The sequence below is a fragment of the Corvus kubaryi genome, unplaced genomic scaffold (assembly GCF_017639235.1).
Source record: "Corvus kubaryi isolate FWS band 111438036 unplaced genomic scaffold, C.kubaryi_AGA036_p1.0 37220, whole genome shotgun sequence".
In the NCBI taxonomy this organism is placed as follows: domain Eukaryota; kingdom Metazoa; phylum Chordata; class Aves; order Passeriformes; family Corvidae; genus Corvus; species Corvus kubaryi.
Window position 1 is genome coordinate 1,187,171 of NW_024581063.1, and position 25,273 is coordinate 1,212,443.

The following is a 25,273-nucleotide window of genomic DNA, read 5'->3' on the forward strand; positions in this document are numbered from 1 at the left end:
CTTAACAGCGGCGCCGTCCCGGGACGCCGCATGTGAGCCGAGAGGGCAGCGCCGCACCGCCCCGCACCGCCCCGCACCGCACCGCCCCCGCGCACCGGCACCACACCGGCCCCGGCACCCCGGCTCGGCCCCGCGGAGCTCCGGAGCAGCCGGCACCACCCCCCGCCCCGGCACCCCACCATGAGCAACCTCAACAAGGACACCGAGCACACCAACGGCGGCGGCACCGTCGAGGAGGAGGTGGGCGCCGGGGAACTGGGAGCGGCGCCGGCGCTGGGACATCGGGGTGGCTGGGGCTGGGTCGCGACGGCGGCGGAGAACTGGGAGCGGCGGCGGGACCAGGGACGGGGCGACGGGAATGGAGCGCCGGGGTGTCGGGGGACGGCGGATGGAGCGCGGTGGCGTCGGGGAACCGCGGCTGGAGTATTGGGGACGGAGCAGAGCGGCACCGGGGACTGCGGAGGCGGCACCGGGGCGTCGGGGAAGCCGGGAAGGAGCAGAGGACCTGGCGTCAGGGCTGGACCCCCGGGTCGTCGGGGAACCGGAGCCCAGATGCCGGGGCTGCTGCGGGCTGGGAAGCTGGGGCCGGGCTGTGGGAGCCAGAGTATGGAGGTGTCGGGGAGCCGGCGCTGGAGTCCCTGGGCCGTCTCGAGGAGGGGCTGGGGCCGGGCAGGGCGAGTTCCCTGCTCAGCCCAGTGTCCCTGTAGCCCTGCGGGGCAGCGGGCTAGCATGTCCCTGCTCCGTCCAGCGCAGCCGGTGCCCGTGGGCATGATTTCCTGTTGCCAAGTCCCTGCAGCTGGAGGGCTCCTGGGCTCCTGGATCCAGCACCGTTCTGCTCGTGTGGGCTGCAAGGGACCTACTTGGACAATAGTGGAGGAGCCCCTGCCCTGCTCCCTGTGTGCTGGCAGCCTGGCTGGGGCTCGAGGACTGCGAGCTGACCTGCCGGCAGCCCCTTCCCCCAGATGCCACTGCAAGCCAGAGCCTGAATGCTGCTGGACTTGGGGCCCAGAAGGCTAGTAAGGGTCAGTTGTCTGTAGCCACATGCCAGAGCTGAGCTTGCAGCCCTCCACATTCGCGCTTTGGCTGTTGGAGCCATTGGCTGATGTCATCACTGCACCCCTTGAGCAGGTACTGGCACAGTGGGTTACCAGCTGCTCTCCATCTTGGAGAGGGCTCTAGAAAATGCCCGGCCTTGGAAACGTTTTGCTGCAGTCCTCCGCGCCTGGCCCTCAGGACTGGGGAGGTGCTCAGTCCCCTCCCCTCGCTGTCCTCCGTGCGCTCGCGCCGCCGCAACATGGCGCCTGGCTTGCTCCACCACCCACCGGGCTGCTGTGCGGGCCCCGTGCACCAGCTGACTCGGGGCCATCGTGTCCCCCGGGCTTCAACCCCGGCAAGGGTGACCCGAGTAATGGGGTGGAATGGATTGGCAGGTGGCGGCTTTAGCGATTCCGTCCCCAGCGTGGAGCAGGGCGTAGGTGATGCGATGGTGCAATGGGATGTGGATGCTGCTGGTGAGATGTCCCAGCGTCACTGGGTGGCACTGGTGTGGGTGGGCTGAGAGCCAGAGCACCTGGGGCCCTGTGCCACTCCCAGTGGAGGGAGGTTTGGTACCTGGGGGTTTCACGGGCTGTGCACGCGTGCGCAGAACACTCAATGCGGCTCCTTGATCCAGTTATTCACCGGCCTGCAAAGCTCCCCGAGGTCGATGTCACTTAGTGCATCCCATCCCCGTGGTGTTGTTCCAGCTGGGCTGGTGCCTCACAGGTGGTGGTCAGGTGAGCTCCTGGTGCTGGGGCAGGGCCAGTCTTTTCCCCACTGCTGGGTGGTTGTTTGGCAAAGCGGGTGCTGGAGCATTTCAGGAGCCTGGAAATCCTCACCCTCTGGAGAGGCTGGTCCTCTCAGGAGTGGAGCTTGATGGCTGGAAAACTGAGTTAAAGATGGCACGCAGTGGGCAGGGGTTGGATGGAAGCAGCTCCTGCTCTCCACTGTGTAGCCTCCAGGAGCGTGTGGGGAGGGGGATGGTCTGTCCACCTTTTTGGATGGTCTGTGGCCTTGCTGGCTGTGTCTGTTACCCTGCACCCAGGGCTGCAGCAAAGGACCCACCACCTTGGTTAGGCTAGGATTGGTGGGGAGTTAACGTCCCAATCCCCAGTGGGATTGCTGCTGGAAAGTCCTCTCTCCACCAGAATCTAGTGGAAATAATGCTGTGGGTGGTGAGCACAGTTTGGGCTCCATGGTGGCTACCCTGAGCCTACTCTGAATGCTTGTTTTTCCAGTGCCTCTTCCTGGATGACCAGGAGCTGTTCCTCACTGCAGAAGCTAATGGAGGCATAAGGAGTGACCTTGTGCTCAGGATCCCAGCATGGTCTGGGGGCCCAAATTCTTGCCCAGAGCTGCGCTTGATAGAGAGTGATAAATACATTCAGTGCAAAGTGGAATCCTTCAGTCCCAACATATGCAGGAGGGTGTGCTGGAATATTTTCCCACACTGTACGGATAACACTGCCAGATCCTGGCGCTGCGGACACTCCTCCGTCCCCCCCGCCGTGCGCCTCTTTTGCTGCCTCCCCGAGTACTCGCAGAAGGGCGCCGTGTGCCCCAGATACAGCGGGGCGAAGCTCCCAAATTCAGCCTTTCCCTTTATCTTATCTGCGAGCCCCTGGATCTCGCAGCCGCTTCCTGGCCGGTGACATGCAGAGGACAGGAATGCCTCTCGCTCCTCTCGAGGTCGTTAACGGGAATGTTAAACAAACAGGGCCTAATGTCAGTCCCTGCTGTTCCTCACCAGACACCTCCCCAAACGCGATCTCTCCCCACTTGCTGCTATCTTCTGTTTAATTTTCCAGGCAGCCGCCAATCTGCGTGGCAGCATCTATCCTGGCAGTCCTGAGGGGTAGTGTGGGATGGGCAGCTGCCTAGGTGCTGCACTCCCACCCCTGTGGCAGGCAGAGCTTTTTCCAGCAGCTGGAGGAGCTTTCATGCTTCCCATGGACACTGTGTGTTGTGTCCACGGCTGTATTGCAATAAAACCCTCTGTGTTCACCCTGCTTTCTGGAGTGCCTGATGCAGACGTGTTGGTTCTACTCTAGAAATTTGTCCTTGCTCTCCCGGGAAGTTGTAGATCTACTGGGAGCGGGAGAAATGTGGGGCTGGCTGTGTAGGTGCCCAAGCTGGCAGTTGAAGTCTGTGGTTATCCTGTGTGTCCTCTTGGCTGGCCTCAAGAGCCTGTTTGCAGCTCCATGGGCGGTGGCTGCTGCTCTTGAGGTAGAGCTTGGGCATCCTGGACTGCTGAAGGTGGAAAGCATTAAATGTGAGGTTGTGCTGGGAGAGCCCAGATGAGGACCTGGCTAAGCTCTGCCAGAGAGAATCATCTTAGGAAGAAATACTTCCATGTGATAGGGTGAAGCCCTGGCGCAGAGTGCCCAGAGAAGCTGTGGCTGCCCTATTCCTGGAAGTGTTCAAGGCCAGGTTGAATGGGGCTTGCGGCAAGCTGCTCTAGTGGAAGGTGTCCCTGCCCATGGCAGGGGGTTGAACGAGATGGATCTTTAAGGCCCCTTTTAACCCAGACCATTCTGTAATTCTGTGATCTTCCCTGTTGGTCCATGGAAGGCTGTGGGCCAGAAAACTCTTGTGCTAGGGAGGCAAGAAGGCTCTTGGCTTCCAGACAGCCTCCTCAGTAGCAAGTCCTTCATCCCTTTTTCCTTAGCTGCTGCACTCCAGGGCTGCTGGAACTGCCTGGGAATGCTGCTGGTGAGTGGGCTGTGTTATGTGCTGGATGTCTGTAGCACTTCATGGACTGGTGCCAGGCATCTCTTGACTTCTGTAATCTCTGCTTGAGTGGACCTAGATACCTCGTGCATGTGTGGATTCCAGCTCTGTGGCTGCAAACAAATAAGGTTAGTGTAAGTTCTGGAGTCAAATGTCTCCTGTGATGCTGCTCTTCGCTATGAAGAACAGTAGGCTGTAGTAGTTACAGTCACCACTTGCTAATCCTCTTGCACTTGGCCTGGCTGAAGCAGGATGGTGCCTCAGAGCTGTTTTCATGCATCCTAAAAGTCCCTTAAGTGTTAGATGCAGCTTTCTGTCAGTGACAGATTGTTGGCTGAGCAGATACCCTGGAGTCACCACGCACTCAGAGGTTCTGGGAACTGGTGTGTTCCCAGACATCCTCTTGGTCTTGAGCTGAGCACTGAGTTGCTCTGACAGGAGGAGGGATGTGGGAATCTCCCCATTATCTCCTTGTGTCCTGGTGCCTGTGAATACCCTCGGAAGGAGTGTCCTCCTCCTTTCTCGCTCTTTCAAGTCCAAATTTCTTAGACATTGAGTCTGAGCGTTGACATCCCAACTCAACTAGTCCCCGTTATGGGGTAACTTCTTTCTCCTGCCACCTGGGCTACTAAATGAGACCCGGCTTCAGAAATGAGTCTTCCTCCTCCGCTAATCTGAGGAGCTGCTGAGCAGAGCTTTCCCTACTTAGCCTCAGAATTAAGGAGTTTTTGGTGGTGCCTGTGAAAGTTAGGAAGGGCCAAACTCAAAGGTTCCCTTGCTAGGTCTCTGCTTTCCCCTCACCAAAGTAGGAGATGCCCTTTGAGATGTCTGGGAGGTAGCTAAGAGTAGTTCAGGCTTTGCTGTCCTTGCTCATAGCTCTGCTTGAAAATCTGGGAATTCGAGAGTGACTCTTGCTGGAACTGATCTGGGAGGTTGTGGAGTGAAAGATCCTTTGAGGTTGCTGGTCTTGGCCATGCCAAATCATGGAGACTTTGCTGCTTGGATCACAGAGCAATGAGCAGTGCTGCTGCCTGCTCTGGAGCTCTGCCTGAAATAAAGGCTTCAGCTTGAAGCTTCACTGTGGCATGAGTGTAGAAGTGAGGTGCTCAGACCTCACTACAATATTCAGCATCTTCCTGCACCATGTGGGATGGTGGAAACCATCCCAAGTTCTTCCTCTGTGCCCGGCCCGGTGAAGCTGGACCTGATGAGGGGCAGGGCAGTGGGGGGACAGCCCTGGCACTGGAGCTGCTGAACCTGGCCCATACTGAGGTGTGATCCTCAGCCAGCCCAGCACATCTGATGAGAAGGGAGTAGTGTCACCAGGTGACCATGCCCTTGGCATGGCAGAAGTGGGTGCTACAGGCTTGGCCAGGGTGCTCTGGCCACTGCCCCATAGGGTCATGGTGTGCTGGGGTGGCTGGAAACCCGAGGGCCCAGTGGGTGGTCTTACCCTTGTGGAGGTTCTCCAGCGCTTCTGCACAGCCCAGGAGAAGCTGTGGAAATGTTTGACCTCCCAGTCTGGGATAGTGCCTTCCCTCCTGTGCTGCCCGTGGTGACAGGTCCTTGCACTGCTGTGGGGTCAGTCTTGGTATGTGTCCGTGGGTCGGAAGCTGTTGGCCTGGGGATTTGTGTCCTTCCCGTCTACTTCCGAGGACAGGAGGCCAATGTCTCCCTCAAGGTGTAACTGCCCTGGCTCACCTGTAGCAATGGCTTGAAGTGCAGCATGAGCTATGGATTGGGAGAGAGCAGCCAGAGGGCCTGTTGTGGGTTAGGGTTGGCACTTTTGGTCCATGTTTTGGTAGCACAGCCCTTCCCTAGTGGCCCTGTCTTGATAAGAGCTGGACTGATGCAGTGTTAGCTTAGTCCTGTGGGTGGTTGTCATCCTCCTGGTGTCCCCAAAGGTTTCCCTGTGTTGGGGTGACACTCCAATAACTGCTGTCCACAGTGAAGAGCTGCTGTGAGCTTTCAGCTCTCCATCACCTGGGTTCTATAGAGTCCTTGCTTGTTGGGCTGTGGAAGTACCTGATGTGCTACATGGGGCTGGGACGTGGCCATTGGTGTGCTGCCCCAAACTGGGTTGATTTGAGGAGAGATTCCTCTGTCTCTGGATGTGTCTGGGGAGGCACAGGACTGAAACATGCCCAGGAATCATCGTGTGGTGGGGTGAAGCAGATACAGGTGTACTGAAAGATCTGAGGTGAGAATGTTTCTTGTGAGGGTCCTGCTTCCAGATGCATGTCTCCTGCCAGCCTCTACCCTGGGGAGGAACTCGTTTCACCGCTGTCTCCTGCCGGGAGAGCAGGTGCTTGTGTGTGGGCAGGAAGAGCTGCCCGTAGCAGGTAAAGTCCATGGATCCAGCCGGTGGTGACAGGTGTCTGCAGGTCCCCAGCACCAGGAGTGGCAGGTGAGGGTCTCTGGAGCCCAGGGCTTAGTGTGGTGGCTAGGTAGGGCCAGTGTGGATGTGAGTGTCCTTCAGCACATTGGCTGTGGCACTTGTGCCTGTCACCTCTGGCTTAGTGGACCTTTTGGCAAGGTGAAAGGTGATGATGGCAACCTGAGGGTGCTCAGCCAGCACCTCTCTGTGCTGGGCAGCTGCCCTGTTGGACAGTAGTCTCTTGGGAATTGTGGGGCTGACCTTTCCAAATGTTTCATCAGTGTTGAGCCCCTGTTGTGGTCCAAGCCCATCTGGGTGCCGTCCTTCTCATGAGATGCTGCAGAGACACAGGTGACGGGTCTTGATAGCAGGAGGAAGCATCCATGGCAAAGCCACACCAGCAGTGCTTCCTCTGGCCAGGGCCAAGGTCTATTCTTGGGTGCTGTCCTGTTGTGCCTGGACTTATCAGCTCCCATGTGCTTCCTGCTCCCCCGGAGAGGGGCTGGTGCCTCTCCCTGCTTCCCCCTTGTTGGAGTGTCTTCCTGCCCTGACCGCAGGGGTGGCTGAGCCCCGTTGACATCCCCTGCCTGATGTGGGGAAAGAGCAGTGCTGGGGACGGACAGCTCCGGCTGTGAGCAGTGTGGAACACTGCAGCTTTGGGGACAAAATGCTGGTGCACTTGGGCTGCCTCGTGGTCAGCCTTCTTCCCTCTGAGCCAGTGGGACATGGGTCCTCGTGTGCCTTTTGTGCGAAAGGCTGGTTTTGGAGGGAAATGCCTGAAGCCCATCTTGCTTCAAGCACTGGGGGAGGTTCAAGGCCCTCTTTCCGCTCTGGGGATGGGTGAATAGCTTTCCAGAGGGTGGGAAGTTCTGTGCCTGCCTGGGGCTTCCTGGTTGGAGTGGCTCCTGGCCTGATCCTGCCTGAGGACACCGGAGCTCTGCTAGGGCTGAAATGGCAGCAGGCCCCTGGCTCTTGCCACCTCTCTTACTAGTGGAGGGGAAACTGAGGCACGGAGCAGTGAAGTAGCCTGTTACAAGCCCCTTCTCTCAGGATTCTTGTCCCGTGGTGTGGAGGCTGCCCTGCTTGCCTGCCGAGCTGTCCCTCGCACAGACCACACATCTCTCTCTCTCCCAGTTTCCTCTTCCCTTGTGGTTCCTGGGACTTTGTGCTGAGGGCCAAAGCAGCCCCGGGCTGCAGTGGCAGGACTCTGCAGCCCTGCGGCCCGTGTGAGACACTGAGAGGAGGATGCTGCCCCATTTTTCAGCCCCACCACTGCACTCTGTGCGTTCCCCTCCCCGCAGCCCTGTTGTGCAAGCTCGACACCCCATTCCCCTCCCGTGCCTTATAAGTCCCGGCTCCGGGAGCAGCCGCAGCCTCGACGCATTCCAGCGCTCTCGCGTCAAGTGGCCCTGGCTGTATCGCGGTGGCCGGGACCGGGGCTCTGTGTGCCCCTCTGGCCTCGCTGGTGACCCCGGATGCCAGGGCGGCACCCCACTGAGATGCTCTCCCACGGGAAAAGCTGTAGTCCATGTCCCTGAGCCCCTGGCACCTCAGGGTGGCTGCCAGGAGTGGGGAGTGCCCTTGGGATGCTGTGGCAGAGCTCGTCCCTGTCCTCAGCAGGATGGCGTGGGGCTGGTGGCATAGGAAGAAGGCTCAGTGGACATATTTCACATAGTGTGAACTAGTGGGCAATGGCTCATTTCTAGGAAAAACTGGCATGCAACTGGGGATTCCTGGAGAGGGGGAATGTGCAATGGCACAGTGTGGGGGAGGCATCAGAGCAGGCTCCTGCTGTCCCTGTCCTCAGGTGTCTCTGGACCACAGCTGGTAAAGGCTTGTGTGCTCTGGGTGCTGGAATGGATCCAGGACCAGGCCAGTTTTGGGGGCTGGAGTAGTCCAAGCTGTGCTGTGGGTGATGTAGTTAAAGGGCTTATCCCTCCAAAGGGGAGGGTCAGCCTTGCTGGCTCTGAGAGGGGGATTCAGAGCAGTCTTCTAACAAAAAACCACCAGTCGCTGCAGCCTCAGGGGGTGGGTACCTGTGCCCTTGCATCGGACACTTCTGATATAACTCTTCCCTTTTTGGGCTTCAGGGCAGCTCAGAACTCCCTTTTGAGAGCTCTTGTTCCAAAGCAGCTGTGGCCAGGAGCTGTGGATGCTGTGGGGGCTGTGCTGGTCTCCTGGTGGCACTGGGGCTGTGGTAGCATAAGACAGGCGCTGCTGCTTGGCTCCCTTGCAGCCTTGGTATGAAGCTCCTGGCTGTGCTGGCACAAGGTGGGTGTCTCTTTGGGGAGATGCAGCTGTGCAGAGACTGACACTGGGAACTTGAGGGCTAAGTGGTTTGTCCTTGTCCCTCCCTCCTCCTGCGTGGGAAGCTATGTTGGGATCCTCCCTCTCTAAGAGATGGCCTAGATGGTCTTGTCCCTCCTGGCATGAATCCTGTTTTCCATGGCTCTCCTCCATCTCTGTCAGGTGTTTGGACTAGGGGACATCCCCAGAGGGGCAGGGATGGGGAAGGGAGAATGTTTTCTGCAGGGCCTGCAGCGGTGTGACCCTACTGGGCTGTCCTAGGTGGGAGCTGCCCTGCTTCCCCCCATGCCCGTGTGTCCAGTTCAGATCAGCCCTGGGTGGGATGAGGCTGCTCTCACCTGGCAGCTCTTTTCGAGTGGCTGGCAGCAGCACCTAAGAACGAGCAGAAGAACATGGTATTCCTGGAGATCTGGACATGTAGTTTGGCCCAGGCAGTTCCTGATCCAGCCCTGGATGGATATTTTTGATGGTGTTTTTGTGTGTTTTGGTTTGGTGTTTTTTGTCCTGTGCCTTTTCTGGATGCACTGTTGGGAGGCTGGATTTGGTGTTTGGTGGCAGGGACTTGAAGTAGGGCAAATATATTTTATCAGAAGCTATCCTGTTGTGGCATGTTGAGTATAAGGGCTGGATGCCTGGATTTGTCAGCCCTGGGTGGTACTACTGGGCTCTCAAAGCCTGCAGGACTTGGGTTTGGTTAGTCCACTGGAAGATGCTAGACCCTGTTGCCCTCATCCACAGTTTCCTCTCTTTGGGAGCAGGGGAAGAGGCTGGACCAGGTTGCCCACAGTGCACAGGATGCTCAGACTGGTGAGCTGCCTCCTGTTTTTCTCCTGTGGGATAACCCATATCTCCTTTGCTTTATGCCTGGTATTAGAAGTGAGCTCCCTCTGGCTTAGCTCACTCTGTCCCTTGAAAATACTGCTCAGGTCTCTCACCAGCCTCACCCTCCACTGGATAACTTGGTCTCCCTTTTTTTCTTACCCTTCCCTGTATCACTTATGGATGAGTTGAATTGCAGAGATCTTGTAAAACCAACCACTTGGTCTTGTCGCTTCCAACAAGCTCTTCTGAGCAGGGGCTTCCTTAGTTTGTCTTGAGACCCTCTTTTAAAAGGTTGGCTGGTGGCATTTGGAATTTCCCAGCCTTTGGAGCAATGGCAGCCCTTGATGGGTGCTGTGGCTTGGCTTTCCAATGCTGTGGATGCTGACAAACAGCACTTGGCAGCCAGTGAGAGAAGGTTTCTTGCTCCTGTCCTTGGCAGCAGCTTATGGGGAGCACGTTACCCCTGACAAAGAGCTTTCCTGGGCACCTGCCTTGCTCTGTTCAGGCTGATGTGAGGGCTCCAGCTCTGACTCCCCCTTCCCTGAGCCACCACGCATCTTCCATCCTGTCATGCCTGTCGCAAGGACTTACCAAGTGACGCATCACGGGACCATTTAGAGACCCAACAGGGATGCAGATTTCTATCTGCTCGGAAGAAACATCCATTCTGAGGGCTGAGCACACTCGGATCCTGAAATATTGAAAAGGAACAGTGCTTTCACATGGCTGAGGCACATGTGTGCCACCACACTCTGCAGTCCTCCCCTGCAAGAGATGGCCGTGGGTCTTCTGGGAATGCACTGCAGGCACTCTGTGGAGCTCATGCTGAAGTGCAAGCGCTGAGGTCTTTGAGGCAGCCAGCAAGCCAAGAAACAGTGGCATTGTCCCCTCTGTCCGGGCATGGGGTGGCCTTGGAGTGGTGCCTTAAAGCATCAGATGAGCGGCAGGGTGGTTGGGAAGCCTGTCAGACCAAGCCTGGGCTTGGAAAGTGCTCCTGGAGGGCTCCACATAGCATCCTGCTTCCCCAGGCAGGGCAAAGCAAGAGTGTATGGTAGAGCCATCCATGTTGAGGGGTCAGGGGAGGGGATGGGAAGGATGCTCTGGTTCTGCTCTTGAGATGTGCTGGGCCCAAGAAGGGCTCCTCACACTAGTGGGGGACAGTGGCAGCCCTTAGTCTCAGCATGAGCAAGAGAGCAGGAGCACCCCAAGCCTTTTGCAATCACTGTCCATCCTGGAGGGCTTTAGCCTGGGAAGGGCATTTGTCTGCATTGGCAGGACTGTCCTGGGCACAGGAGCTCAAGGAGGTGAGTTTTCATCCATAAATGAGAGAAACTTCCCTTTGTGAAGGAGTCTGTGTCTTGCTGCCCCCAAAGAATTACAGAGGCTCCTGTGTTTCCAGCCCAGGAGCAGGGCAAGTGTGTGCTGCTTAGTTTGGTGGTTAAAGAGGTTTGGGATACAGCCTACTCTGTCTGGGGAAGGGGAAATGGCTGAGCAAAACCAGAAATGTGGGAGCAGAGTCCTTCTGCCCTGCAAATGTAGTGGGGTCACTCCATGCTGGAAGCAGGCCAGCAGATGAGTTCTGGCTTGGGGCTCCTGCTCCTTGTTAATAATGACAAGTGTCTTCATGACCTCTGTTGTGCATAACTTCCCTTTCCAGCTCTGTGCTGATTTACAAGAGGTCTCTGCAGCTTCATCATGCTGCTTCCTATGGAAATAGTCTGCCAGCCAGTGTGCAGGGAGAAGGTGTTCATGGTGAGTCTGACTGTTGAGCAGAATTCTCCCAGGCCATGAGCCTTCAGCACTTTCTTCTTCCTGGTTATTCAAGTGAACTATTATCTATAATTTTAATGGATTATCTATTGATATCCTCCCCTGGCACTGTATTTTTTGCTTTGACATGAGTATTTGGACTTGGTCCATGACTTGAACAGCCTGGGAAGAGCAGACGCCTGCAGGGGTTTGGCCTAGCACAGCTGCTCTTGGCTGGGAACAACAGAACAACTGCTCTGAAAGTGGATTTGGGAGCCGATTCTGAAGGGTCTGAGGTATGCTGGGGAAGGAGCTGAGATGGACCCAAAAATCTTCCTGCAGTGATGTTCTGGGGCTGTTGCAGAAGTCAACAGCTACGAGTGGGGCAGTGAGGTGTTTCTCAAAATTGAGGGATGTTTTTGAATCGGTGATGTAATTAAAGTCCCAGGGTAGGTTGAGGAGAGGAGATCTAGTATGTGGTCTGTAGGAAGAGCTGGAGGGAACTGGGATTTGTACTGGTCCCTTCTGGACCTTTGGGATGCGTCAAACTTAGTTCTTGTGGCAGTGTATGGTCTTTTCCAGTTTAGCCACCAAGGTCCTGTCAGGCTGTGGGGCTGGTGTCCATGCCTTGATCAACCCAGGCCATGATGCCAGGGACTGAATTTTTGTAAAGGCCTCAGTCCTTTGAGGCAGGGGCCAAAGGGCTGGGTGTGTTTTATCCTGGAAAACACCCCTCTAAATGCAGGGAAGGGTTAGTGGACCTTTGAGCCAAGGTGTCCTGTTCTTACTGCACCAATCTTCTGCGCTGTGCTCTGTGCTCCTGCTTGGGCACCAGAGAGCTCCTTTCAGTACAGCTGCTTGGCCTCTCCCCTAGGTACGGACGCTGTTTGTCAGTGGCCTTCCTGTGGATATCAAACCCAGAGAGCTCTACCTTCTCTTCCGACCATTCAAGGTAAGAAGGTCTTCAGATCTGGCTTTTGGTGGGAAAGATGCTGTTTTGTGGATGACCTGGCAGCAAAGGTCTGTCAGGGGAAGTAGGAATGACATGGGAACCTGAAGCCAGCACGGGATCCCAGGACTTGTGCTCAACTGGGAAACCTCCCCGGGAGCCTGCCATTGGAATCGTGCTGTCTCTAAGCTTGATGAAACTTGCTTGGTCAGCCCTGCTCCTCAGCTGGACCAGCCCTTCCTTGAGGATGTGTCCTCATCCCCTGAACTCCATCTTTGTCTAATAACCACCCAGGCTGTCTCTGGGGAAGCGGGGTTCCCTTGTCTGCACAGGGTGGGTGCTCTGCTTTCTCTAGGCACTAACCAGGGCAGGGTGCTCATCTTTGTAGCTGGATGAAGAGCTAGAAAATGGGATTCCTTCCCAAAGGGCCAGGATGGAACAGCTAAAATACCTGCTCTGCCCCCAGTCTTCTCCACTGGTGGAAAAGAGGTGTTATTGTCCCTGTTCCTGCTGCAGCCCCTGCCTTATGGAGGGCTTGGAGCTACAGGAGCTCCTGGAGCTGTCGTGTTGTGTCTTGGTTGTAGCGTGGCCTCTTCAGGAGCTTGACACTGACTTGCTTTCTTCCTTCCTGCAGGGTTATGAAGGGTCACTGATCAAGCTGACTTCAAAGCAGGTACCTCCTTCCAGCCTGTGCATTTTGGGCTTTTGCTAGAAAACTGGACACGCCAGGAGGGGAGAGGGGAAAAATCCCATTTCACTGTGTAAAGCACTGTCTGGGCCAGCACCAGCTACACAGCAGGGTTCTACTGACCCAGCATGTTCTGAATGTCTCCATGTCTTGTCTTGCTGCCCTGGGTGAGACCTGAGGCTTCAGCCTCAAACCTTGTGCTGCCATCAGCCTTCCCCACTCCCCTGCTGATCAAGGCAGGGGTGCCCATGCTGGGGGCTGGCAGGGTGAGCGGTGTCCCCACTCACAGGAGTGCCAAAGCATTTGTGGTGGGAGCAGGTGCAGAGCAGGAACCTTGGGCCAGTGACCCAAGCTCTGCTTGAAGCCCCTGTACAGCTTAGGATGGTCTCCTCTGCTGGTTGTCTGGGGTAGAGAGGGTGGCAGGGCAGCCTGAGGAGCTGGAGGAAGCTTCCAAGCTGAAATTGGTGTTGTTTCTTTTAGCCAGTGGGTTTTGTGACCTTCGACAGCCGGGCTGGCGCTGAAGCAGCAAAGAATGCCTTGAATGTGAGTACCCAAAGTGCTGGGGGGCTGGGGGCCACATGCCTTGCTGGAGCCAGAGCTGAGGGCAGGGAAGGGGCAGGGTCTCCCAGCTGTGCCCTTGACTAGGGAAGTGAAATGGTCCTGAAGCATCCCACCAGGGAAGCAGGAGAGCTGTTCCAGGCTGACATCAGCCTGGGCAAATGGATGCAAGCTGTCTCAATGTAGTTTTTGACCACTGGAGGACAGCTCCAGGGCCTCTGCGGGTGTGGGGAACTGCTGTGACTCAAGAAAGTATCTTGAGGATGGTCAACATGGAAGTGACACCCAAAATGATCCCCATCCTGAAGGAGTGTTGGTGGGATCTGGTCAGCAAGACATGGTTCTGCTGTGCTGTAGACCTTGCCTTGGGCTTTGTGGCACCTGCTAGTGCCTCTGTTCAGGCTGGCAGAAGTTGTAGTGGCACCACAGATGGGAGCTCCCGCACAGATGGGGGTTATTCCAGCTCCAGTGTAGACAGAGTTATCCCAGCTCCAGCAGACAGACCTTTCCTGACCCGCATTGGTAGCCATACCTGCTACAGTGGTTGGTGAACTGCACATAAGGAGCAGAACTGCGTCCCTCATGTTGGAAGCAGTGGTCCTGGGCCAGCTAAACGTAAAGATAAAACCACATGGGAGCTTGAGTGTTGCAGTGAGGTCACAAAAATCTGGGCATGTGACTGTAGTGGGGTGGCCTTGGTTCCTCAGTTAGGCTTTGCTCCATGAATAACCACAGCCTGTGCTTGGACTGGAGCTTCACCTCTGAGAAACTCCTGTGCTCTCTCCTGTGACAGGGCATCCGCTTTGACCCTGAGAACCCCCAGACCTTGCGGTTAGAATTCGCTAAAGCCAACACAAAGATGGCCAAGAGCAAGCTGATGGCCACACCAAACCCCACCAACATCCACCCTGCCTTGGGCGCACATTTCATTGCACGGGACCCCTGTGAGTATGCTGGGAGGGGCTTGGAGGTCATGGCTCCAACGTGAGAGATGCCCAACTCCGGGAATGCTGCCAGGGTGGAAGGGAACCCAGACCCACCTCTGCTCTGCCTGAAATCTGCCTGGGGCAGGGAGGCCAGCAGGATGTTGGAGCCGCAGGAGAATAACAGGCATCTGGCCAACACAGAACTGTTGAGACGTGAAAGTTGGATTTGGGTAGCTCAAGGGATGCCATAAATTCTTTAAAGCATCCCTAATTGTGAAGCATAAAGGATGAGTCCTGTACCATCACCCTCTGTGTAGCCTGGTGGGGTCTGAGGCTCATGGGTGACCTGTAACGTGGCTCTGAGCCCCCTGTCCTGCATCCTGTGGCACCAGCCCTGTGCTGCCTGTGAGGACCAGTCTGTCCAAAGCCCGTGTGGGGCTGTAATGCAGCACATTCCTGGAGCAGCTGTGCACACACGTTTTATACCTCACCACGAGGGCAGCGCCAAGCTTTAGCCTGGGGTGGGGAATCCGGAGCCTGTCCCAAAGCAGGCTGTTGGGGCCAGCTACTGAGATGCTGTCCCTTGTCTCCTCCTCCTGTCTAGATGACCTGACTGGAGCGGCTCTCATCCCAGCGTCCCCGGAAGCGTGGGCTCCCTACCCACTGTACACCACGGAGCTGACCCCTGCCATCCCCCACGCCGCCTTCACGTACCCGGCGGCCGCTGCTGCGGCCGCTGCTCTTCACGCTCAGGTGAGTCGCGCCCCGCCTCCCGTGCCAGGGCTGGGCCCTCCTCTCTCCCCGCCCCGGTGCTCTCATTGCCGCGGTCTCCGCTTGGCCGGTTTGACCCTGGCCTCTGCACCTTGGCTCCCGGGCAGAGCCTGCTCCCGGCTGCAGGGCAGGGGCGCCCAGCCCCAAGGGAGGGCTCCGTGTGGCCGAGAGCAGGCAGAGCTGGGTGATGATTTCTGACCTTGCAGGTCCAGCCCTCTTTCCCACAAGGGGTAGGTGGGTGGGAGGAAGTCGGGGCTCGATTTCTGGCTGGCCCTGTTGCTCCCCATGGCCGTAGAACTACACTGAGGGACTGCTGGGAGGAAACACTCCCTGCCAGCAAGTAACAGCTATGAAATGTCATCCCAAGTCACAGCGAAAGCAATGGGCTTAGCTCCATGCTGAATTGAGGGGCTCAGCTGGGACCCTGTGGGCCAAATGACTCAAACACTTCCAAAGCGGGAGGAGAGTGTCCTGCAGGAGATGAGTGACTAGAGCCTTGCCAGAGCGAGAAACTGTGATGGAACAGGGTGTTAGCCCCCCTGGGTACAGGCTAGTGAGAAGGGTCATTCCATGCATGAACCTCTGGAAGTGCAGGTGGTGGTGCAACCAGCCGCCTGGTGTCCCAGGGTTTGCTTGCTGACAGCTGGGGATGTAGCAATGCCTGTACTGGTCTGACACTGGGATGCTTTCGTGTACAGTGACCACATAAAGTCCTTGAAACCATGAATATGCAAAGGGAAAGCCAAACAGAGTAGCAGTGTCCTAATTCCAAGTTAAGGTGCTTGGCTTGAAGCACTTGTCCAGGAGAAGCTGGAGCCCCTGTCCCTGCCCTGCTCAGTGTGACCAGCCAGCTGTGCTCTGCCTGCTTCCGTCTCTGCTCCTGTAGCGGTGCCATGGGGGACTGGGGCAGCGGGACTGAGCGTTGGGGCTTAACCTCTGCTCTCTGCCCTGCCAAGCAGGGTGTTGACTCCTACTCTTCCCTGCTTAAATGGAGAGGAAGAGGAGCTGTGTCCTCTCACCTTGCTGTCCTGGCTGGCAGTGAGCTATGTTGGCCCTTGGGCATCCTGTTGCTTCCCGCAAGCTTTGTGGTGGTAACTGCCCAGCTTCAAGCCAAGCTTGCTTCCCAAATGCCACATGGAGTAGATGCCAACTCCCATCCTCTGTCGGGCCCCTCTCACACCTGTAGACCTCTCCTGCTTCTGCCCTTCTACAGGTGAGCTGGTGTTGGGCTGAAGCTCCTGTGGGGTAGGGAGAAGTACATTGGGGTTCAGGACAGGACCGGGTACTGGGATGTTCTTCCAAGGACCTCCAGAGCCAGGCTGATTCTTCACTGGGAAGGTTGTGCTTGCTGGTGTTTTCCAAAAGTTGGTGGTGGTGCCCACAACTACAGGGCTGTGCTGTGCTTCCCAGTGGCCCAGGAGAGAGGCATCTTCCTGCCCCTTGTGTGTGTAGGGTGATGGTCAAGGCTGAATTGTCCCTGGAAGGGAAGACCAAGAAAAAACAACCTCTCTGGCCTGTCTGAGGTGGCTGAGGGAGGTGAAACTTTTGCTGCAGTTTCTTCCAGGATGGTCACTGGTGACTGTATAGGAACCCTGAGTGTGAGGGCTAGACATCAAAACTTTATGGTGCATGGTGGGGGACAAAACTCTGCTCTCGTAGAGTGGAGAGTATTAAGGAGGCCTCCAGCTACATCTTTTCCCTCTGGGAAAAAGGAGGCCTCCAGAGTATTAAGGAGGCCTCCAGCTCCCATCTTTTCCCTCCTGCCCTCCAGCTGGTGAGCTACTGGTTTCCAAAGAGGTTGTCTGGCCTCACCATAACACCCTGAGGAGCTCCCTGCGCAAGGGGGTCCATGGGTGGTGATGGCTCTCTAAGCCTTAGGGAGCCAGTGCAGCCCCTCCAGGCTGTGGCTGCACCCAGCTCTTTCCCAAAGAGGCCACTGGGCAGTCCCAGCTGTTCCTGGCTGTGCTGAGCTGGTGCTGACCCCGCAGGGGCACGTCCTGGCACAGGATATGTTACCAATAAAATTTAGCGGGGTTAAACATTACTCGTGCTGGCAGCTCTGGGCTGGAGCCCTGTCCTTTGCAGAGCTGAGGGTGGAGCACAACAGGGAGATGGCTTTTGCTCACAAGCTGGGCTAAAAGCTGTGCCCTTAGTCCCAGTGCGCTGAGCCTCTGCCCTCACTGGGAGGGGCTGGCTCACTGATGTGGTGGGCTCAGAACAGTCACAGTTCTTCCTCCTGGTGGACTGGTGTTGGCTGGAGGGCATCCGTGGGGATGGCCAGAGCTTTAGCAGCTCTGTAGTGATCAGCCTTGAGGCAGGCAAGAAGTTGGAGGCTGTAGCTAAACCAAGGTCTTGTCACAAGAGATTTAAACCTGAAGGGCTCATACAGTGCTGAGTTCAGCAAGGGGGAGAGGCCTCCTGAAGAGCTGCCCAGAGGGCTGGCAGGAGGGATGAGGGGCAGGAGGTGCTGAGAGGCTGGCTTGGCCTCGGGAACCCTTGGTAAGCCATTCCCAGCCAAGACTGATGGCTGCTGCTCCTGGCACGTCCCTGCCTCGGTGATATTCTGGGCAGGCACCAGGCTGCTGTGGCTGTGGCCTGACCCTGCCCCACTGGGGACTCTGCTGACTTTAAGATTGTCCCATCTGCCTTCCCTCCCTCCCACCCTCTCTCAAATCCCTCCTTTGATGTCCCTAGTGAACTCCAGCCATGATGCCAGCGCAGGCTAGCCCCGAAGCTCAGAGCTGTCCCTGGAGATGGGACGCCCTAGTGATGCCTTATTGCAGCTAGTGGAGTGGCTGTACTACAGCTCCATTCCTAGAAGTGTTAAGCATGATGGCAGCCACGTCTGGAAAGACTGGTAAGGTAACCATCTCTCCTCCAAGGTGCACCGTGGGATTTGCAAGCTTCTGCCCATCTCTGTAGCCCGTATCTCCTTGGCAACCCAGTGCATGGGCCTCACGCTACCCACCCACCAGAGCCTGGGGAATGAGATGCCAGGCCTTCTTTCTAACCCACATCTCCAACTTCGCAGCACATGACATGGCGCACACAGCATGGCACCATCTTACATCAGCTCCTCCCAGCTCAGCCAGGCTTGGCCAGGCCCCGCCGGTGGGAGGTTGAGCCGGGGCAGAGACCACCCTGCCACTCGGCCTGAAAGAAACCTGGTCTCTCCCCAACTTTGACCCTTCGAGGGCAACCAGAAATACACCTTGACCTCACTCCTGGCACACGGTGGGGGAGGTGAGTGACGTGGTAGTGATAGCACACAACTAAATTTTAGCGGGCACCTTAGACAACATCACTTGCCGGTCACTTTGTTCCAGAATCGCATACCGGGACAGACCCTGCCCTTAATCATGGGTCTAATCTTACCTCTTTCCTCTCCAGTAATGGAAACGGAGCCAGTTCCTACCTGGAGCTTGGCTTCTCTCTTGCAACCTGAAATCACAGGCAGGACACAGGTCGTGTGAGCCGTAATGGAGGGAATCGGCAGCCTGGGAGAGAGTGGAGCGGTGTAGGAGACTGGGAGCTTGGGAAGAGGGAAGGGCCTGTGACTGGTTGGCAGGGGGATGGTTGATGTTTGACTGAAGGAAACGAGCCCTGGTTCAGTTCTCCCTGCAGTGGTTCTGAGCAGACTTTTTTCTTCTCTCTGTAGAAGTGATGATGGGAAAAGAAGCCACCAAAGATGAGGGCCCAGGCCTGCCTTTGCCTTTGGAAAGCTGTGAGGTGCAGAGATGTGCAGAGCTGGCCTCCTGGGAGGATGGGAAGAGCTTGACACAGGCTTAGAGACAGTGATACAGCTTGTCTTGTTCTGCTTAGTCCTGGTAGACAGGTCCATCCATTGCTGGTGGGATGGAGTTGGGCTGCATTATGTCTCTGAGGTGGAACCACTGTTTTTGGGGTGCCTCTAAGCCAGGCTCTGAGTGGGCAGCAGAGGAGGCCAGGGCTATCCACGCTCCTTGAGCTCTTCTGCAAAGAGATGCTTCCAGCTGTGGCAGCACCCATGAGGACAGGGCTCTGCTCTGGGCAGGACTTGCCCTGGGAAGCAGGGGCTGGGTGCAGGATTGGCTCATAAGAACATGGCCACATGGTGCTGCTGGGGACACAGCTGATGTGTTGGGTACCTGGAGCCCTGGAGATCCTGGTAGGTGCTTCCAAGGCAGGCAGCCAGGGCAAGGCCTGAGAGCACAGAGATGCCAGTCTTTTTGGGAGTGGGCTGCCCAAGGTTCCCTCGAAGCATCCACTGGAGAGACCTTGAGGAGATAGCAGAGATGGGTCTCTGGTTCTTGGGCCTGTTCCAGTGAGTGGTGGGTGGAGGGAGCAGTCCTGGATCATGGCCATGTGGTTGTGCAAGAGCCTGGAAGGACCTTGGGACTTCCTAGTGCTGGGTTGAGGCTGATCCCATTGATGAAAGCAGAGGTCAGTACTCCAAACCCCCTTTCCCTTGCAGGTAAGCTGACAGACCCTCCCTAGACTGGAGACAGTGATGAATTTTCTGTCTCTAATAACTTGTTGCCTGATTGTTGGTGCTGTTGTGTAGGGACTTGCCAGGATTATTTCTCTCTGGGCAAGCTCCGTGCTTCCCAGAGATGTGAAGCCTCTTCAAGATGTTCATGGTTGTGGTAACATCCTAAATGACAGTGACTTAGTGGTGGCATAGCTGGCCAAGCAGCCCCAAGCCAGCAGTTCCCTCCTAGCCAGGGAAAAGGAGGCAGGAGATGCTCTGAGCATCCTCCAAGCAGAGGATGCTCCTGAGCAGCTGTCCTCACTAAGTGGTGGGTGAACGGGACTGAGATGCCATCAGAAGAGACTTGTGGCCAACAGTGGCTCTCCCTGGCTGGCTCAATCCAAAAGAAAGCAGCCCAACTTGCTGGGAAAGCGGAAGTGCTTGTTTGCTGCAGTCTGAGAGAGGGGGGTGTGTCTCCGTTGGATTGGTGGATGGATGAATGCCTGTTGGAACGTTCCTAAGCAAGAGGAGGGATCAGCGCCTGTCTTTCCCCACGTGCTCCTTGCCCTGGTGTGGGATGTTGTGCTGATCCTCCAGCTCTCCCTCACCAGAGCTGCCTGGGGAGATGCACACGCTCGATCCCACTGCATCTCCTTTTCCTGGTGGTGGGCTGGGCTGCTCTGGTCCCACACCTCATTGTCCCCCCCGAGGGGCCCTTGAGCAGGTGGCCTGGGTGCAGTGGCCGCTGCTGGGACAGGCGTGTGTCCAGCCCACACGAGTGGGTGAAGTGGTGCCTGTGCTGCCTGTCCTGCCCTGTCCTGTCCTTGCCTGCCTGGGTCACATTCCCACGGGCTGCCTTTCCAGCTGGAGCAGAGCAGCTCTCGCCGGCTGCCAGCGGGGGCTGCCCAGGGCTCACACCCGGTGACCTCCAGTGCTGCCTGCGAGGTGCTCGTGGCTTGCCAGGCTGAGGATCTGAGGATCTCAGCAGCACCACTGAAGATGCTGCTCTGCAATCCAGCAGCTTGGCAGCAAGATGCGGCTCTTGGACGTGTTAGTTGGATCCTACCAGCTCCTGGAGCACAAGGAGTGCTTTGTCCCTGCCTGCACCGGGAGCCTTTCTGATCCCTGGGGACCATTCCAGCTGTAGAGATAGATCAGAGCTCCAAGGGTTGCTGAGGCTGGCTGCAGACCTAGAGGGAACTAAGGAGGAAAGGCAGGTCCTCCAAGCCAAAGGTGGTCTGAGGAGGGACCTGCATACTTGGTCCTTGCTTCCCCTTTTCCCTTCTGAAGGGCTTGCTCTCCATGAGGGTGGTGGGCAATTGGATACTTAAATTCTGAGCGCAATTGGGAGAGGCAAAGGAGGCTTTGACAAAGGAGAGTGAACCTCTGATGGGGTGTTTCTCTGTCCCATTTATAATTTCGTTGTTATTTTTAGGCAGCTGCTGGTGTGCTGCAGAAAGGGAAAGGTTCCTGGCCTCTGGGAGGTGGCAGGCAGAGGCACACATTTCTCCTCTCCAGCTGTTTCCTGGGACAGATGTTGAAGGCAGCAGCACGAGGCCGCTGCAGTTGGCCGGCAGTGGCTGCCTCGTCCCTGCGAGCAGGAGATGTTTTGGTGGTGGGACCAGATTCCTTTCCAACTGTGAGCTAATACCTCTCCGGAAACAACTGTGTCTCTTCCAGTAAAAGCCTCTCTTGCTCTGCTTTCTTCACCCAGTGCTGGACATCTCCATTAGTTCTCAGCTTCCTCCCCGATGGATGTAGTATTTTGAGGTGTGTGAAGAGAAAACTGCCTTGGCACTTAGAGAGTGTCCTCTTGGCTATCTGCTGCCTCCAATCCACTGCTTCCAGTGCTTTCTGCTGGCTTCAGGAACATCCCTCCTACTGAGTTCCTGCCTCATCCCATCAAACCCTTAATCCTGTGGGCTGAAGACCTGGCAGGTCATTCCCTCACCCTGCCAGCATGTCAGAGCCTTGGATTGTACCCAGGATTGTCATGTCTGTAGAAGTTCCTGCTGGGCTCCAGGCTGAGCCCCTCTGAATGCAGGGCTGGGCTAGTGGTCTGTGGGGCCACGGTGGGTCAGGCTGGGTGGGTTTGGTGGCTGAGCATTGGAGACATGCAGGAGGAAGGCAAGGAGGGGTGGTCCATTGCAGTGATGGTTTATTAGCACCAGAGGTAGGAACAGGGCATGTTTTAAGAGAAAACTGGAATTTCTGTTGGAAGTGGAGGTGCTGAGGCTCGGCAGGTGAGCCACAAGGTGGCTCTGAGGACGGGGTGGAGGGGCCAGCAGGCTGGGCTGTACTGGCTCCTGTATGGCTTGGCCGAGCTCGCGTGGGATGGAGGCAGCTCTCAGGGTTAAGCACTCACAGCCTTGTGAATGAAGGGGGAGTTTCCTGTTGCTGCCGGGCAGGAGGAAACTGCTTCCAGCTGTCGAGGGGAGGGGTGTGGAGTGGGAGACACAGGCCAGGGAGGATGGCTGCAGACTAGATGTGGCTCTGCTGAGCAAACACCTCCTGGTGACAGGGCTTGGGGGGAGTAAGAAGCCCCTGTCCTTGCTCTGGCAGCTGCTGTGGTGGCCCTGTAAGTTGGCAGTGATGCTTCTGCCCATTCCAAGCCTTCCTGGGCAGTGTCTATGCACAGTGTGGTGGCCCTGGCTGGGCAGCAAAGGTCCCTCTCCCAGGCTAAAGGAGACATGAAAACACGCTGTGTGTGGCACTTGCTCCTGGCACTGGATGGGACCCCTCACTGGGGAAGGAGGGTGTTGGTAACATCCATCCCCTTGATTCCCACAGGTGGACTGGCTGGGATGCTGTGCCATGAAGTGAGGTATGGGGCCAGCTGGGAGCTGATTTAGTGACACCCACTTGCCTTGTGAAGGTGTCTGGCAAGAGTCCAGCAGATTACGGAGCCATGGAATGGTTGGAGTTGGAAGGGACCTTAAAGCCTTAAAGGGTGTCTCATTCTACCCCCATGCCATGTGCAGGGACATCTTCCACTAGTGCAGGTTGTTCCAAGTCTTGTCCAAACTGGCCTTGTTCTGAGCTGATGAGAGGCTCCTGTGAGGACAGAGCTTCTGCAGACTGGCAGGGCTCCTTCAGGAGCCACCTCCTGGGGAGGGACTCAAGGCCCACAGCTCGTGTGGCTGCAGTTCCTGGCATCGCAGCCCTCATGCCTGTGGGGGGAGGACTTGGCAACTGCAGGCAGCAGTGCTGAGGTTGTGGCAGTTCCCTGCACGTCTCTGCACATCCTTGGGAGAGGAGCATCTAGCCAGGCTTGTTTGGGTGAGGGGTCAGCTGTGCCAGAATGAATGGGACACAGAGAGTGGCTCACATGGGGCTCCAGGGGGTTTTCTGCCACTTTTCTCCCCATCTGAGAGCCAAGTCCATCATTGTGCTGGTTCCCAGAGCCCTGAACGTACTGAGGCTGTGCTTCTCTCCTGGCAGCTGAGGAGGGAAGGAGCAGGGGGTGGCTGCTGTGCTCCAGCAGCAGGCCCGAGCTCCAGTCGCTGCTCCAGCTGCTGGATCCATGCTCAGTCAAGTGGCACGGGCTCGTCTCCTGCTGCTCTCAGGCATGGAGCTGCTGATGCAGCCCAGCTGGACACACTGGAGGTCCGAGGCTGTGGGGCTGGACGTTGCCAGCTCACTGTGTCTCCTACGGGGCTGGAAAGTGTCTGTTCAGTTACTGTCCCTTGTTAGGTCCCCATCCAGCCCCTTCCTTGGCATTGAGCAGCTCTGAGAAATAGATGTGGCAGCAAGCACCTGCCAGGGAAGCCTCCAAGTCTTACTGGTTTGCAGTTCTGCCGAGTTCTTCCATGGTGTGGTTTGCCTGGAGCCACTCCTGGCAGCAGGGTTGGTGCTTGGAAAACTCCGTGGGCCTCTGCTGTAGTGGATGAGCCACTTCTTCACCCATACATGTCCTGTAGAGGTTGTCTAGTTTTAATGTGTGGTCTTGAGATGCCTCCTTTGGCTGGCTGAGCTACTCAAGTAGTATTTGGAGCTCACCCTGGAGCCTCCTTTCCCATGCTGGAGACATCTTTGCTCCATGGACCCTTGCACATGGCTTGAAGGAGCTGAAGGTTTGTGCTCTGGTTGAGGTAATGCTGGGTCATGGACTTCTGCTGTGGCTTTCTTTTCCAGATGCGCTGGTATCCTCCCTCTGAAGCTACCCAGCAAGGATGGAAGTCTCGTCAGTTTTGTTAGTTCGTTAGTAAGTAATTAATTACTCTTGGAGTCAGGTCTTTGTCTTGCTCTTCCTTGGACTCTTGTGGGGAGGAGGGATGGGAGCTTGGGCTCAGCCCCACACACCCACCCAAGGATGTGGTTGGGTTTCCCAGCGGGGTGATGGGAGCTCGGGAGCCCCCCCGAGCCCTGGGGTGGGGAGGGGGCCGTGGGACACACTCAGGACGCAGGTCCAGCTGGCCCTGCTGACCATGCTCCTCTCCCACAGTGTCTTTCCTCAGCTTGTGTTCCTCCTCCCTGCCTCTCCGCAGAGGGACGTGCCAGGGACGATTGCTCCGACTCCTCTGGGTTTGGTTTGCAGCCGGCAGACAACGCGCCCGGCCCCGCCACGCTGCCCCTGGGGCTGCCAGCACCCCCTTCCCCGGACTGTGAAGCCGCCGCGGCCCCAGCCGTGGGCTGTGCGCTGCCTCTGTCCCTCTCTCCATCCATCCATCCCTGCATCCCTCCCTCAAGCCAGCCCCAGGACCTCTCCCTGACCGAGCTTTGCCGTCCGGCTGCGCTGAAACCCAGCCGCGGGCTAGGTCCTGGGCTTCCCCGGGCTCGCCCTGCCCTGGGGGCAGCTCGGCTGAAGGAATCGAAAGGCAAAATGGGTTTTGCATGTTTTCTGGCATGAATTAAAACACTTAACTTGTGTCTGTGTGAGTGTAAGTTTGTTTGTTCTAGCGTTTGTGTAACCGTTAGCAACAGGTCTTGGCCCAACGGATTGATCCATCAAGGTTTTCCTCTTGCTTCGGTGAAGACTTGGCTTTGAGAAATACTAACTGTCCTTGTCTCACCCCTTCTCCCACCTCACCTTCCCCTCCCCAGGACGACCAGAAAAATTTGAAAAATGCTTTTTTTTTTTTTTTTTTTTTTTCAAAGTACGATGCACTGGGTTTTTGTTCTCATCCATTCTGCTCTGGTTTTAAAGTCAGGGTTATTATGTTATTTTTTTCCTTCTTCAGACTTCTATATATAGAACAGCTGTAAAATATCTAATCTCTTTTTTTTTTTTTCCCCCCCTACATCCTTCTGATTGGAGAGCATCCAGTCCTGCCAAAAAATCATCCATCCTTATGGGAATACCGAACAAAAAGAATAAAAAGTATGAGTATTTTTGTACCATGTGTAATAAGGAAATATTTATGCATCATAAAGAATTTCTTGTGTGTTTGTGTGCAATTAATTATTATTATTATTAAAGAGAAATTGTAATCCTGTAAGATAAGTTAATGTTTAGTTAAAAGCTTGAAAAAGAAGGGTTGTCTTCTGTACCAATGATTGAGTCAGGCATAGTAAACAAGAAATTGTGCAATTTTTGTTTTAGCATCTTATTGCTTGGTATTGAAGTGCTTTAAGTATTATCTGATCATGGCTGTCTCGCTTGTATTAAAAGATTTGAGTATAAGTTGCTCTATAATTGCTGATCCTATGAGAATGTGAAACTGGATAATATATGAAATGCAACAACAACAAAAAAAACCCAAAAAAACCAAAAAGCCCAGAGGCTGCTGTGACTTTTTCTGTGGTCTTGGGTGTTTTCTTGTGGGAATGGTGTGGGATGCTTCAGGCCCAGCCCGGCCCCTGCCTGGTCCCGTTTCCCAGGCTGGAAGGATGCGGGCTGGTTTGGGATGCAGCTGAGGACAGGAGCTGGGCTCTTCCTCAGCCTGCTGGGAGAAGGGTGAGTCCTTGC

The 25,273-nt window shown here is 56.2% G+C and overlaps 2 protein-coding genes across 6 annotated transcripts in view; both read left to right on the top strand.

Annotated features, from left to right (window-relative positions):
• Positions 1–6: 6 nt before the first annotated feature.
• Positions 7–25,079, top strand: RBPMS2 (RNA binding protein, mRNA processing factor 2). Of its 5 annotated transcripts, none has more exons than XR_006015156.1 (9): positions 7–240; positions 11,898–11,975; positions 12,607–12,645; positions 13,141–13,203; positions 14,012–14,162; positions 14,749–14,897; positions 17,610–17,772; positions 23,500–23,569; positions 23,810–25,079. XR_006015156.1 is itself a non-coding variant. In XM_042022791.1 (8 exons), exons 1-7 carry the CDS (start codon positions 181–183, stop codon positions 23,560–23,562), a joined length of 603 nt encoding a protein of 200 aa, XP_041878725.1. In that variant the 5' UTR covers positions 7–180; the 3' UTR covers positions 23,563–23,569; positions 23,810–25,079. The 5 variants fall into 5 exon arrangements, 2 of the variants coding, with proteins under 2 accessions (XP_041878725.1, XP_041878726.1); XR_006015158.1 differs by having other exon boundaries at positions 17,610–17,777; positions 24,623–24,679; XR_006015157.1 differs by having other exon boundaries at positions 24,623–24,679.
• LOC121662019 (sorbitol dehydrogenase-like) overlaps positions 21,571–25,273 on the top strand; it is a 5,721-nt gene continuing 2,018 nt past the window's right edge. Inside the window, exon 1 of the mRNA XM_042022793.1 lies at positions 21,571–21,578. The gene's annotated coding sequence lies outside the window, so the exon portion shown is untranslated. The remainder of the gene's footprint in view (positions 21,579–25,273) is intronic.